Source organism: Nicotiana tomentosiformis, chromosome 2 (assembly GCF_000390325.3).
Source record: "Nicotiana tomentosiformis chromosome 2, ASM39032v3, whole genome shotgun sequence".
Classification (NCBI taxonomy): domain Eukaryota; kingdom Viridiplantae; phylum Streptophyta; class Magnoliopsida; order Solanales; family Solanaceae; genus Nicotiana; species Nicotiana tomentosiformis.
In genome coordinates this window covers 3,204,487-3,217,742 of record NC_090813.1, presented here as the reverse complement: position 1 = coordinate 3,217,742, position 13,256 = coordinate 3,204,487, and the positions used below count along the sequence as shown (strand labels likewise).

The window sequence follows — 13,256 nt, the reverse complement described above, 5'->3', positions numbered from 1 at the left end:
TGTTGTAATACATGTTAACATGTTATTGCAGAAGTTTCAGATAACTAATCAACGGTTATTAGAAGCGCGATTATCTGTAATTATTTCTTATGGAACCTGTAGCGTAAGTACTTTACACTGTCGATGTAAAAAAGTTATTAACTCTATAGACAGATATTTTGAGTACTTGAACACAAGACCATAAAGAGCGCCATACAAAAGAAATGTTTAAGCCAGTAATTGATATGGTATCTCCCCTTATTCACATGACTATTACGAGAATTCCAGTTTTTGTTGGAACTGGTACAGTTCATCCTTCTACAATTCAACGTTGAGAGTCTTCTTTTTTATAAGAATGATTCAGTCCTAAGTTATCATGTTTCTATGCAAGAGAAATGATAATGGAAAACTGCAGAACAAAATAACGGGCATTTTTACACCCTGTAATACTTTCCCACTACAAAATAAAACAATCTGAAGAGCTTTAAAATGGATAGCAAACATAACTCTAATAGAACAAAACTGCAGCATCTTGGCGATGCTCATTTCCCTGATGCATCCAGTGATTAAAAAATAGCCTTAGTAACAACGGCAAAACAAAAAAGATGCTAGGTTTGGGCAATGATTCATCATTCCTTCCACATATCAGCAAACTCATAGACTTCTAGAGGATTTGACAACTGATGCATTTTTCTCCTAGTCTTGGCTTTGACTTTCTTAGCATATTTCCCGGCCTTCTGTTTTTTCTCTAATGATCGGATCTGGAAGCATTTTAAGAGCGGAGAAACATTTAGTATCTGCTCCTAATAAGCCACTTCTTCCCCAATGCCTTGTAGACAAATAAGGCAATCTACATTTTAGTGAGCGAAACGATAAGGACCAGAGGATGAATGTTACCTGATTTGGTGAAACGTAAAATGGATTCTCGAAGAGTGTGGGGCCACCAAAGCTACCACCAAATATTTTAATTGGGTTCAAGCAGAACCTTGGACCAACCTATCCGCATAAAGACATGAATTAAATATCAAACATCACAGACCTCACAATTTGAGCTGGTTAGAGTTTTATAGCAAACCTCAACAAGGGTCATCTTTTCCAGGTCCCCACGGTCTATTTTTTGTGTTCCAGTATGAGGACAAGATATCTGTTCCAAAATTGAAGAAGTCATATGACATAAGTTAAGAATACATGGTATACGGGTAAAGAAGAACCCTTCTCATCTGTTAAAAAAAGAGAGGAGAGAACCCTAGAAATAACACAGCTTTGAAGTAAATACTGGCAGACATCTTATTCTAGATAGGACTTAAAACCCAAAGTCATAATTACTAAAAGATTAACTAATACTCAGGCTGCACTTACCTACCGGCTACAATTGTATTTTGAGATGGAGGTGAAAGTAGTGACTCTACATTCCCCAGTCCCTCAGAGGCAAGGTTAGTATGGTTCAATAGCAGAAACCTTACCCCGAACAAAGAGTTTAAGACTAATCGATTGTGTGATCTCATGTATTATTTGTACTTCCTAGATTTTCCTAAGAGGTTTTCTACTATGTTTGCAACCTTATATATTAGTCTCTGGTTAATAAAGTTAGCTGCGTTGCAAATTTTTAAACTATAGCTGGAAAGAAGTTATGATGAAGGTATCAAGAGACACTTCCAACCCTAATAGATTTCCTACTGAGGATCCAAAAGAAACTAGTTGAATCATCTAGCCACTAGCACTGTCTTAGTGCAAGTTTATTTATAAAATATTTAATTGCTTACCCACTGCTTGCCGCTATTGCTTCTTTTTCATCTTTCCTTGAGCCGGGGGTCCACCGGGAACAGCCTCTCTAACCGCAGAAGGGTAGGGGTAAGGTCTGCGTACACTCCACCCTCCCGAGACCCCACTTGTGGGATTACACTGGGTTTTTTGTTGTTGTTAATTACTTATGAAAAAAACATACGAAGATGGTCAGTCTTTGAATAAGAACAAACCTGGTAATTACGGAACCATATGTGATCATCAAGGATTGAAAACACAAAAACGTGATCATAGAAAGGTTTAGATTTGCGGTGATCCTTTGGAGTTCCAAAAATCTGATGAAACAGAAGAACACAAAGATATGTAAGAATCCGAACAGTAACTGAAAAAATCACATCAAAGAAAAGGTAAGAGCTAAAGGGTGATTATCTTAAACATCATGAAATAATAAAACTCAACTCAAAGGAGATAATCTTGTATTTCAACCATATATTTCTCTACCTCTAGAGACATCACATTAAATAATTCAAAATTTAAAGAGAATGCTCCGACCACTGTTTAATTTTGTAAAACAGAGAAGACAAAATAACTGGACAAGATTATAGTGCAGGCAGAATGAAGGAAAAGGCTAGTGGGGTATGGAGGAAGTGCCAACACAGTACTCCCAAATACACAATGTTTCATGAAGATTAGCACCTTCGGTAGGTCTAGCAACTAGGATCAAGAAGTAGACTTCTCTGTCTATTCTGAGGTAAATTTCTTAAAACTTGAAAGTAACTGTTATGATTATCAGCAAAAAGTAAAAATGGAATACGAAACAATCAACTGTTATATCTTAGATAAGTCCTTATGGGGATAAGTGCAAAGTAGAATGACTGAGTTGAGGTCGAATTACCTGTATGACCATTTCTTTCAAAAGCTTTCAGTGCGGGTCTTTATCAAAGTTGCTTGAGAAAGTCAAGATAGGCCGTGAACCCTTCAAGTGATTTCCAGTTAGCTTCAACTCTTCCATCGTGTGCACTGATAGAACAGACGAAAAAGTATAACAATTTGAAGCTTTCCTCGTTAAAGAAAAGATAAGGTGTGACGGACAACTATTCATATTGTTGAGAAATGTATATTTGTAGCCGCCTCCGAGAAATAATAGCCGACAAAATGAATATTTTTTGTATATAATTAAAGAAAAGATAAGGTGTGACGGACAACTATTCATATTGTTGAGAAATGTATATTTGTAGCCGCCTCCGAGAAATAATAGCCGACAAAATGAATATTTTTTGTATATATGTGTATTATACACATATAATATACATAATTTATACACTTTTTGGCTAGCGGATGTCAATAGTTTCGGCCGATCGACCAATTTTGTATTTTGCTCTTTATTGTTCAGTAAACATATACAAATTGTATCAGAATCAATTTGTAAAACTTGGTAAGGAGAATAATCCACTTACCTGCATTAACTAAGAACTTCACAGAAGGACCATTCGGGCACTTGGCCATCCATAGATAAAGGTCCTTTCCCTTCCGGCACTGAAAAGCAGAAAATAAAGCATAATAAATGTCAAAAGCATAACGGAAACGAGGAGACAGCTGAATCAACAAAAGACAAATAAGTGATGGAACCATAGTTTCCAAATGCAAAAGGCTAAAATATTTTAAAACAATCAATCCACCATGACTAGCCAAAAATGGTTAAAGGGACAGCTAGAATTCATCTAACTACATCATCTAGAATAATAACCGCTTCAAGCTTCTCTCTGAAAGGAAATCCTTCCTCATAGCAATAATATCTTGGAGGAATTTGAAGATGACAAGGTAACCCCCATTATTAAGCAAGAAAAAAGAAAAAGGAATAAGCACTGAATTTTCTGCCACATAACTCTGCCAGCCTTTCAGCGCATCAGTCTTGACTCCTGAGCTTATTCCTAGAGATTGTACATCTCCTCCTCCTCCCCCCCCCCCCCCCCAAAAAAAAAAAAAAAGAAAAGGTTATTGCCTAATTAATTCTCATAATCCACAAGCTAAGGGGTTGTTTGGTATAAGGTGGGACTATAATCTCCCAAAACTGGATTGAACTGGCAGGACTAGAACAGAAGAAGCAAATAGGAAACAGATGGAAGAAACTTGCTAGCACTGAAGATGTCAACTAACCAAGTCTAAATTGGTCTAGAGGAGGAGGAGGAGGAGGAGAGAGAGGAGTAGTTCAAGCAGGTAAGTCAGTCCACGTTTATATGTGGCATGGTTTTGATTGATTCACTCAAAATCTTATGATAAGTCAAAACAAAGTAACACCCACTGCATTTCAAGAGTTGAATTTGCAAGGCGACTGAAACTGTGCAACAGAAATGACGGTACCTCGAAGAATAAACAAGACGAACAGCTCTTCAGCTCAACTAGCTCATTCAAAGTTGCACCTTTACTATCCTTAGACTCCACCTTGTTATCTTTCTTACAGTGAGGCAAAAGGGAAACCAAGTTCAGCATTAAATGCCGATACCTGAAAATACAAATCAACAGCAAGTACAAACATTCATCTCAAATCAACCACATCAACAAATTGGATTCTTGTAAGATTATAAAGAATAAAAGCAGAAGAAATGAACCTGAAGCTAATGCGACGAGAACAAGTAACCATGACCTTTTCTTTATTTCTAAAACTAACCCCAGAGTTAGTTTCTTTATTCTCGTCAATGGAATCATCTTTCCAACCTAAGAGAGTCCTCTTAGGCCTTTCTGGTGCACCTTCATGTTTATTCCCATTGGCCACAGTCGCAGTTTCACTGTGTTTCCGCTTCTTTCCCATGGATATTGATGAAACTTTACACACAGCTCTAAAAATCCAAAATATTTAGATTGATGAAGGTTACAAGGGATGCAATAAAAGCATGAAATCCAAAAGAAATCGAAGTTATAGAAGCATGAGGTATTGCTAAAATGGCAGTATTATTGCAGAGTCCCAAATAATACCCTGAGGTCATGAAACTTGTGTCTTCCTACCTCAAGCCTTACTCAAACATCCTGGTACAATTTCCGGTAATCTTGTTGCTTTTACTTTTGCAATTGCACGGGTACTAGTACTACTACTACTACTATACATTGTTGGTTTGCAGACGGATTAAAAAAATAGACAAAGAATGTCATTGCTCTTGTCTAATGTTCATACTATGAATGTTTTATTTTTCCTGCATACTTTTTTACAACAGCAACAACTACACCTCAGTCCCAAACAGGCTAGGGTCAACTACGCGAATCCTCACAGACCCCGTTACTCAACTTAAACTCATATCATGCCAATTCCTAAATACTTTTTCGTAGATAAAAAACCAAAATCTTGTTGAATGAGCAGAAAGAATTGGTGGTTTAGCATGCCATTTTAATCCAATCTAGTAATACACCACTCCTTGCACCAAAACACGATTTACTCAATATACAATAAGCTCTAAAAAGCAGGAAGAAAAGAATATCAAGATATCACATTCACTCAATACACTATCAGCTCTAAAAAGAAGGGGAAAAAAGAGGGAAGCAAAAATAGAAATCACCGTAATAAACCATAACAGTAGATGAACAAAATGCTATTTTGACTGACCTGAGCTCCAAAGAGGAAGGAAAATCGCCGCGGATGGTTTAGACGAGAAACGGCGCACGGCGCGCATCAGTGGCAGTGGAAAGCAAATAAAGGCGGACTAATATATCCCAAACTTTACCTAATACTAAATATTACTCATAAGATTTAAATTAGTTTTGAGAACTGCATTAATATTCTTAAGTTTGGAGCAGAATGACTGAAAATTTAAAAATTAATTGTGCGTTGAACTATCTTAAACCCGTACACTATGAAAGGTGAAATTGATTTATTAATTTCATAAACGTGTCTACTTAATTTTTTTTCTTGTCGATAATTAGACTCTACCAATTACATTAGTTTTGCATTAATAATGCGGTTTATTTAAATCAAAATAAGAAAAGTAAAAGATCAAACAAATCGGACTTGATCAATTCCCGTCAACTCCACTGGACTAATAGCAATTTTTGTTTTGGGGCCAAAAGTATTTTTGATCAAAAATTGAAGTGTTTGGCCAAGCTTTTAAAAGAAAAAAAAATATTTTTGAAGAGACGTAGAAGTAGTTTTTGAGAAGCAGAAAAATGTAGCTTCTCTTCAAAAGTATTTTTAAGAAAAATATATTTAGAACTAGTTTTTCAAAAAATTGACCAAATATTAATTTCTGTTCAAAAATTATTTTTAAATTAATTAACCAAACACAAATTAATTTTCACCAAAAGTACTTTTTTTGAAAAATAATTTTAAAAAAACAAACATGTCATAATTCTTGAATTACTGCTGGTGGGAATTCCTTTTTATTTGTTTATTATTATTTCCTCTCCTTCTCTCACCTAATCTAACAACAAAAGTCAAAGTGAAAATATTAAGTTCTTCGGTTTGCAATAAACAATAATTTTGGGACCAAAAAAAAGCAGCTCATTCAAATTGATGACTTGTTTGCTTTTGTATGTGTCCATTTGGATGCGCGTAAATCGTACCTAACGTTAAAGGGTCGGAGCAACATCTTTACATTACACTAATACCCCTTTATATGCAGACAATTACGTTAATACCTTTCTAACACATCAGTGGCTGCCGACGATAAAGCGTCAGAACTTATCGCAAATTTAATGCAATGCAAATTTCCCCAATTTATGACCTATTATATTATTTTCGTTATATAAATACGTAAATGCTCTTTATGGCCAGATCATTATATTATAGGTATAACGAATTAACGATAGATAACCGGAATAAAGTTATTATTAGTTTTTTTATTTAAATATATTTATTATTCTACTACATTTTATTTAAGAATACGAGAATAAACTAGTGCCTTATTCAGATATCTTGATTTATCTCTTAATTAATTTTTTGCCGTTAGAATAATATTTTTACTAATTTAAATATATATTTATATATTATATTTACACGTTTTTTTATTTAATGACTACCTTCCTAGAGTTTCTTTTTCACCTTTCTCTACTTGAAAAGCCAATTGGCTTGTCTGGATTAATGTTTTGTCTTATTAGACAAAAGAAAGAGTTCGGACATTATTAAAAATGAGACTGCAGTAATGCAATCACTCACAAATAAAGAAAATATAGTAAGATTAATAACAAGTTGTATCTCTATAGTTTTAAATTAATACAAAATCAAAATAAAATACGCTTATCAATTTTCTCCATTAAACTACCGTAGTAATTAATTGTGTATGATATATCCCGCTAACTTATAAAAGGAAAAGAGCTTTTGTTTAATCATTTAATTTTCTTATTCTGCCAAAACAAAGTATTTTGTTCCTAGTAGGTTCATTATGCACCATAGTTCATGCAACATGCGAAATTACTTTTTCATATTTGGTTAAATAATAAATGACAAGTATTTCATTTCGAGCCATTCAAATACTTTCACTTAATAAAAATATGAAACACAAATGAAGTACCGGCAGAAAAAGGAAAGAGAGGAATAAGTACTATTACAGTCAGACCTCTAACAATACTTCACTATAAAAGTCAGATTTTTTTCGGAACTAATTTTCATGTTATGTTATAATATATATTCTTTATAATAACAATTCTCTATAACATTCAAAAATATTTGATATAAACGAAACTGGTATAGAAAGGTATGGCAGTATTATATATATTTTTTTTGGAGAGTCTTTGGTTTTGCAAAATCAGCGGCAGCTTAACGAAGCAGAGAAGTGGCAACCGCGTAATAATACCCAATTCCAGGACCTTTCCCCTAGTACTATTTAATCGATCGAATCTCCTTACAAACTCACAGAAATATTATTCTTTATCCTTTTTCACATTATTAGAAAATCTTTTTCAATTTCTCTCTCTAAAATGTCCGGTTACCCGCATAACGTTCCCGGCTACGGTTACGGTCAGCCACCACCACCTCAGCCGTACTCCTCCACCCCATACGGCGCTGCTCCACCACATTCAGCATCCCCTTACGGTGCCCCACCACCGCCCTCTTCGTCATCCTACGGTGCCCCACCACCACAAAGTCACTCCTCCTCCCCATACGGTGCCCCGGCCCCACCACAAAGTCACTCCCCTTACGCACCCGTCCCCTCTCCGTACTCCGCCGGTGCTCCGTCTTACGGTAGTGATCCGCATAAACCCCCAAAAGAGAACAAACCACAGTCTTACGGTGGTTACCCGGCTCCACCACCTTCAGCTCCTTACGGTGATCCAAACAAACCCCCGAAAGATAATAACCCACACGCGTCTTCTCCTTACGGTGGGTACCACGCGCCAGCTCCTTATGGGGCTACGAGCCCGTTTGCATCACTAGTGCCCTCGGCTTTTCCACCTGGCACCGATCCGAACGTGATAGCGTGTTTCCAGCTGGCGGACCAGGATGGGAGTGGGTTAATCGATGATAAGGAGCTGCAGAAGGCGCTTTCTTCTTATAATCAGAGCTTCAGCTTGAGGACTGTTCATCTCCTTATGTACCTCTTCACCAATACCAATACTAGAAAAATCGGTAATTTCACACTCATAATCGCATTTTATTTGTATGATTCCTCTCCAACAACAATTTATGTTAGGGTGTTTGATCGAGCACAGAATTTAAAAAAAGAGTTTGAAATTATATGCACGAAATTGGTAAGACAAGCCATAGCTCATTAAGGGCTAAATTGAAAGTTTAGAGTTAAATTGTTTCTAAATATAGAATTGTGTCATTACTAAAAAGAAAGATTGTCACGTAAAATGGGAGTGAGGGAGTGCGTCTTCAAACTAATTGGGGTCAGCATCGTCTGAATCCTCAATATCCATTCTGTTCCATCTGGGCGTCTATTTTTAGAACGAATTGCAGTGTATTTTGTGGTTAAAACAATTAATATTTCAGTTTTTCCCATGGTTCGTAGAAAATAAAGGAATTGGTTATAATTCAATGCTGAAAATGATATGTCTTGTAAAAAAGATAATATGCAGTATGTACAATAAAAAAAAAGTGCTTAGGTTGATTTGTGAGCGGAGTGGTTGAAGAAGGTAATTTGGTCTAACCAGTTGTAATAGATAAGTTATTCTGATTAGTGCTGTATAGTTTCTATGAACATTAAGCCACTGCATTGGTGGGCCATCCTTAACGCATATATTGGCCCGGAAGATATGACCTAGAACAGGCCTACAAAATTTAGTTACATAGACTGCCTGACCATTTTACTTCTTCTGAGTTGGACATGTAGCAAACCAATATCTCTTTTCATCTTGTTGACATATATTTTAACCTGCTGAAGCAGACAGTCTACCTCCTACCATGAGACAGGTTTTTGAGTCATCAAGGGGAAAAATTAAGAGAAGAAACTGTTGGTCCCTTGATGGGGAAATTTCAGGGTGGGGTTTACCATATAAAAAGGGGGAAAAGGACATTTTTTCCAGCAGGAAAATCTTTACAAAGCAGATTAGAATTTCCTATAAATTGGCAAATAGATTAATTTACTCAAGCGTGTTCATAAGTTCATATTTGAAAATTATCTTGCTAAATTTGATACTATCTTGCTTTATGAACATTATTTTGATAAATTGAATACTTTCTTGTTCTAAGCTGTATTACATAGTTTCCTTGTGAAGCAAAGAAAATCCAGAGCATGTTGTAAGCTGAAAACTTCATATGACCTGACCTCTTCCAACTATATATAGAAATGTGTGTGTGTGTGAGAGAGCGCACACTTGTGAATTTAAAACATGTCTGAATTTTTTGTTCTGGCAATTATATTGAGGCCCCGATGTTCAGTGAATATTTCTGTAGCAGAGTTGGATGAAATGCATCAAATTAGTGGTTGCATTTAGTTGTCTGTAAAGTAAACAAAAATGAGCCTGTGGCAATATGGTGAATAGCGACCGAAGTTCCCTTTTCCCTTCTCTCTTTTTTTAATCTTTCCTTTCTCTTTTCCGTTCTTTTTAAGAATCTCATTAAAGCACGTCTTGAGTGTTAGATGGCAGAACAAAACGGCCTATCGAAAAATGCAACTTTGTACATTGTTTATGGATTAAAAGTTGTCCTGGAAGAACCATTATTCAACTTTAGAAATTTTAGTTTCAGTGTGGCAGTAAATAATTTTGTGTGCAAATATGTGCTCTAAACTTATCTTTTCCTCGACATTTTTGAAGAGGAAAGGTGAAAGCGGAAAGATTTTTTAATTTATCTTCCTACTGGCCTTTTCTCTATATTTCCAATTTCCAAGTGTTATTGGCTCTGAAGTTAATCAGGAGTATCATTTGACGAAGCCGACAGAGTTTGAGCTGGGGATATACTTTTATGGGGGGAAAATTGTTGAGTGTATTGATCTTTTCCTTTTCCTTTTTTTTTTTTTAACTTGTTGATCTATTTTCTTATCTGGAAGCAGGTCCCAAAGAATTCACTTCAGTCTTTTACAGTCTTCAAGAGTGGAGAGTAAGTTGAAAAATTCTTATATCTTCACCTATGCATTTCTTTGTGTTCTATGTTTTGGCTTAAAAAGGATCTCCCTCTTTATACAATCTGATTGGAAGTTCCTGTACGCAGGGAATATTTGAGAGATTCGACAGGGATAGGAGTGGAAGAATTGATTCATCTGAATTGAGAGACGCATTACTTAGCCTGGGATATGCTGTATCACCTCCTATCCTGGATTTGCTGGTCTCCAAGTTTGACAAAACTGGTGGAAAGAATAAGGCCATTGAATATGATAACTTCATCGAGTATGTATCTCTGCATTAATGCAAATCTTTCTTGTTACTGTTCTATTATGTCTACCTCGGCTCTTTTGTTCTACATTTTACTAATTTAAGTATTTGCGCTTTTGTTTCCTTTGCTTGATTCAGGTGCTGCCTCACTGTGAAGGTAAAGCTACACTGTCTTCTGTCTATTCTGGCATTTGAATACATTCTCCGAGCTGGATCCAACCATTTTATATAGTCACTTGGGTGTTTGTGTTCTCACATGTTTTTTTTTTTTTTTGCAGGGACTAACTGACAAATTCAAGGAGAAGGATACTTCATATTCTGGCTCGGCTACATTCTCTTACGAGTCCTTCATGCTAACCGTTTTACCTTTCCTGATCGCTTAGGAGCATGTGAATCTTACAATTACCTTGTGGTTTTTACTAGTATCTTTTCGTTTTGATAATTTGTTTTCAGATAGTATGCTTCTGTTTGGTGTTGTAATAGATCGAGTTGGGTGAAGTTAAATCACTTTCTTGTAGAAGCCAGTGTGTTGCAGCTGTTAATGGGATATAAAAATAATTTTGATGTGTTTTTGAAAGCGATGAATTCAAACTTCAAAGCTGTCAAATGCATGATTAGTTTCTGGGTTTGTTTTTCTTGGCAGTCAAGTAAGCTCCCAAAAGAATAGCAAAATTCAAGTATAAATGTAAAACAGCATTTGCACAGCATGCGGTATTTGTAGGCAAAGATACAGCTCGGACTGCTCTTTGGTGTGTTTATTGGTTACGGTTTTGAAAAACTCTACGTAATTAAATTCGATATAGTTTGATTTTCTAACAACATATGTCACCTATAACGCCGTAAAAATGTTGTCGTATTGTTTAAATGCAACGGTGAACACATAGGTAGTATTAAGTTGAATATCATTACCTATAATCACTAATAAATACAATTTTGCGGGGTTATTTTTTCGATAAAGCCACATGAAAAGACCATTACTTATGTTGAGGTGGAACGCGACATAAACATAGATAAGACGACAGACATGACGATATGGCATGCTACATTGACATTAACTTAAAGCGATGCTTTAGATGATGTGGCAATCATGTCAAGTACACATAGATGTGGAGATTTGATAAATGTACAATGGTTTTTTAATTAGTCATTTAATATTTTTAGATTTTATTTTTTGCATGTGTCAGATATTTGTTAATGATAATGATTTTCTAGCCAGCATACTTTGATTATGTTATTTTTGTATTTGTTTTATTCCGCTCTCTATTATAGGCAGGACATATTATAAAAGCAAAAAACTTATCTGGTTCCATCTTTTCTAAATTATGCTAGACGAGTATACTTCTGGCATAATATAAATTTTTATTATAAATAGGTATAAGGAGTTCACATCCCGAGCAGTACTATAAGAATCAATATTGAACATTTTGCATGTAATTATACAAGCTCTCACAATATTAAGATATCTGGAAATCAATACCCGAGCTCCAGCTTTGCTTACATTCTTCATTGGTGCTTGCAAGATCTATCACTCATCTCGCTCCTAAGGCATCTCACTCCTAAGGTAAGGAGCCTTCTTGTATATTATATTTTTACAAGAAATTATATTTTTTGGCTGAATTTTGAAATTAAGGTGACTAATAGTTTTGGAAATTTTCAATTTGATATTTTGGTATTCGGTTGAAATACTGTACTAAAACAAAACATAGTTAAATACAGGCCTATACAATTTTCCTCTTATTCCGTTTCGTTCCACTTTGTTCGAGTCCATTTGGCTTAAAGAGAAGCAGGTGAGCTTAAAATATAGTAATTGTTATAGAGAAAGTAAGATGTATATACATGTGTGTAGAGAAAACAAGACGTGTGTTCAAAATGATAGGAGACTTGTCGATGAGATTAAGATAATAGGATCCTATGTTTGGTTCATGAGTTAATAGCGGGATTGAAGTTGGATTTTTTTTTTTTTAAGAATTGTACATTTATAGGTTTATTTCACAAATCCACTTAAATAAGAATGGGAAAAAATTACTTCGTTGTATTTACTGTTTACAAAAGGTGATTTAGTAGTTAAAGAATTGAGTGCGACAATCGAAAGGGAGTGTTTTGAATCCAAATAGACAACAATAAGACCCTTTTTTTTTCGCCCTTGATGAATTTTAATTATTTAGGTTTCAATCGTTAAGTGTAGTTTTTTACAACTATTACATGTGTCTAAATAAATTTGAATGATTAAGGTTTATAACAAAGATTTAATATTGTTAAGATGTTGCTATTTCATTTTAAGGGTTTATGCAAAGAAGGCGTTTCACTAATATTTTACCCGCTTATACCACTGCCCGCCATTGTCGCTACTCACTACCACTACCATTAAAACTCATGACTCACTACCACTACTATGCCAATCAACACAATCAACCGTACCACAATAACCATTTAAAATCATCACTACCGACCACTATAACCACAAATCACCACCCATTACCATCACTAATTATCGCTATTGGTCGCCATCATTATTAGTTATCATCATTATCCCCCATAATTATCAGCCATCATTACTAGTTACTATTATCAACCACCACCATTAGTCATTAATGTCAATCGCCATAACTACAAGCTATTATTGATAATCATTACCATCACTAATCACCATCATCAGTCATCACATACAACCACCACTGTTAGTCATACCACCACCAACCATCATATAATTTTTTAAATTTTTACTAATACAGTATTAAGTTTAATTAGTATTTTACGTAATTTCTTTTGTATTTTATCAATTTTTAATAAAACTATAC

The 13,256-nt window shown here is 35.1% G+C and overlaps 2 protein-coding genes across 3 annotated transcripts; one reads left to right on the top strand and one right to left on the bottom strand.

The window, feature by feature from the left end:
- Positions 1–393: 393 nt before the first annotated feature.
- Positions 394–5,454, bottom strand: LOC104094190 (ribosome biogenesis protein BRX1 homolog 1-like). 2 transcript variants are annotated; one of them, XM_070194915.1, is made up of 9 exons: positions 5,318–5,454; positions 4,332–4,559; positions 4,084–4,225; positions 3,180–3,258; positions 2,618–2,742; positions 1,956–2,057; positions 1,055–1,123; positions 877–975; positions 394–740 (listed from the first exon to the last, which is right to left on the bottom strand). In XM_070194915.1, exons 5-9 carry the CDS (start codon positions 2,627–2,629, stop codon positions 609–611), a joined length of 414 nt encoding a protein of 137 aa, XP_070051016.1. In that variant the 5' UTR covers positions 2,630–2,742; positions 3,180–3,258; positions 4,084–4,225; positions 4,332–4,559; positions 5,318–5,454; the 3' UTR covers positions 394–608. Both variants share the same exon structure in this region; 1 of them encodes a protein (XP_070051016.1).
- Positions 5,455–7,555: 2,101 nt separating this feature from the next.
- LOC104094189 (calcium-binding protein CBP-like) lies at positions 7,556–11,035 on the top strand. Its single transcript, XM_009600068.4, has 5 exons — positions 7,556–8,272; positions 10,140–10,186; positions 10,298–10,473; positions 10,597–10,615; positions 10,737–11,035. The coding sequence occupies exons 1-5, from the start codon at positions 7,624–7,626 to the stop codon at positions 10,839–10,841; spliced, it is 996 nt and encodes a 331-aa protein (XP_009598363.1). The 5' UTR covers positions 7,556–7,623; the 3' UTR covers positions 10,842–11,035.
- Positions 11,036–13,256: the final 2,221 nt, after the last annotated feature.

What these genes read in the sequence shown, in the direction of transcription:
- LOC104094189 (XM_009600068.4), top strand. Translation starts at nt 7,624, where the DNA reads ATGTCCGGTTACCCGCATAACGTTCCCGGCTACGGTTACGGTCAGCCA. An exon ending in TACCAATACTAGAAAAATCG is followed by an intron (nt 8,273 to 10,139) that starts GTAATTTCACAC and finishes ATCTGGAAGCAG; the next exon opens with GTCCCAAAGAATTCACTTCA. An exon ending in ACAGTCTTCAAGAGTGGAGA is followed by an intron (nt 10,187 to 10,297) that starts GTAAGTTGAAAA and finishes TCCTGTACGCAG; the next exon opens with GGAATATTTGAGAGATTCGA.
- LOC104094190 (XM_070194915.1), bottom strand. An exon ending in AAAAGATGACCCTTGTTGAG is followed by an intron (nt 976 to 1,054) that starts GTTTGCTATAAA and finishes TTATGCGGATAG; the next exon opens with GTTGGTCCAAGGTTCTGCTT. An exon ending in TTTACGTTTCACCAAATCAG is followed by an intron (nt 741 to 876) that starts GTAACATTCATC and finishes AAATGCTTCCAG; the next exon opens with ATCCGATCATTAGAGAAAAA.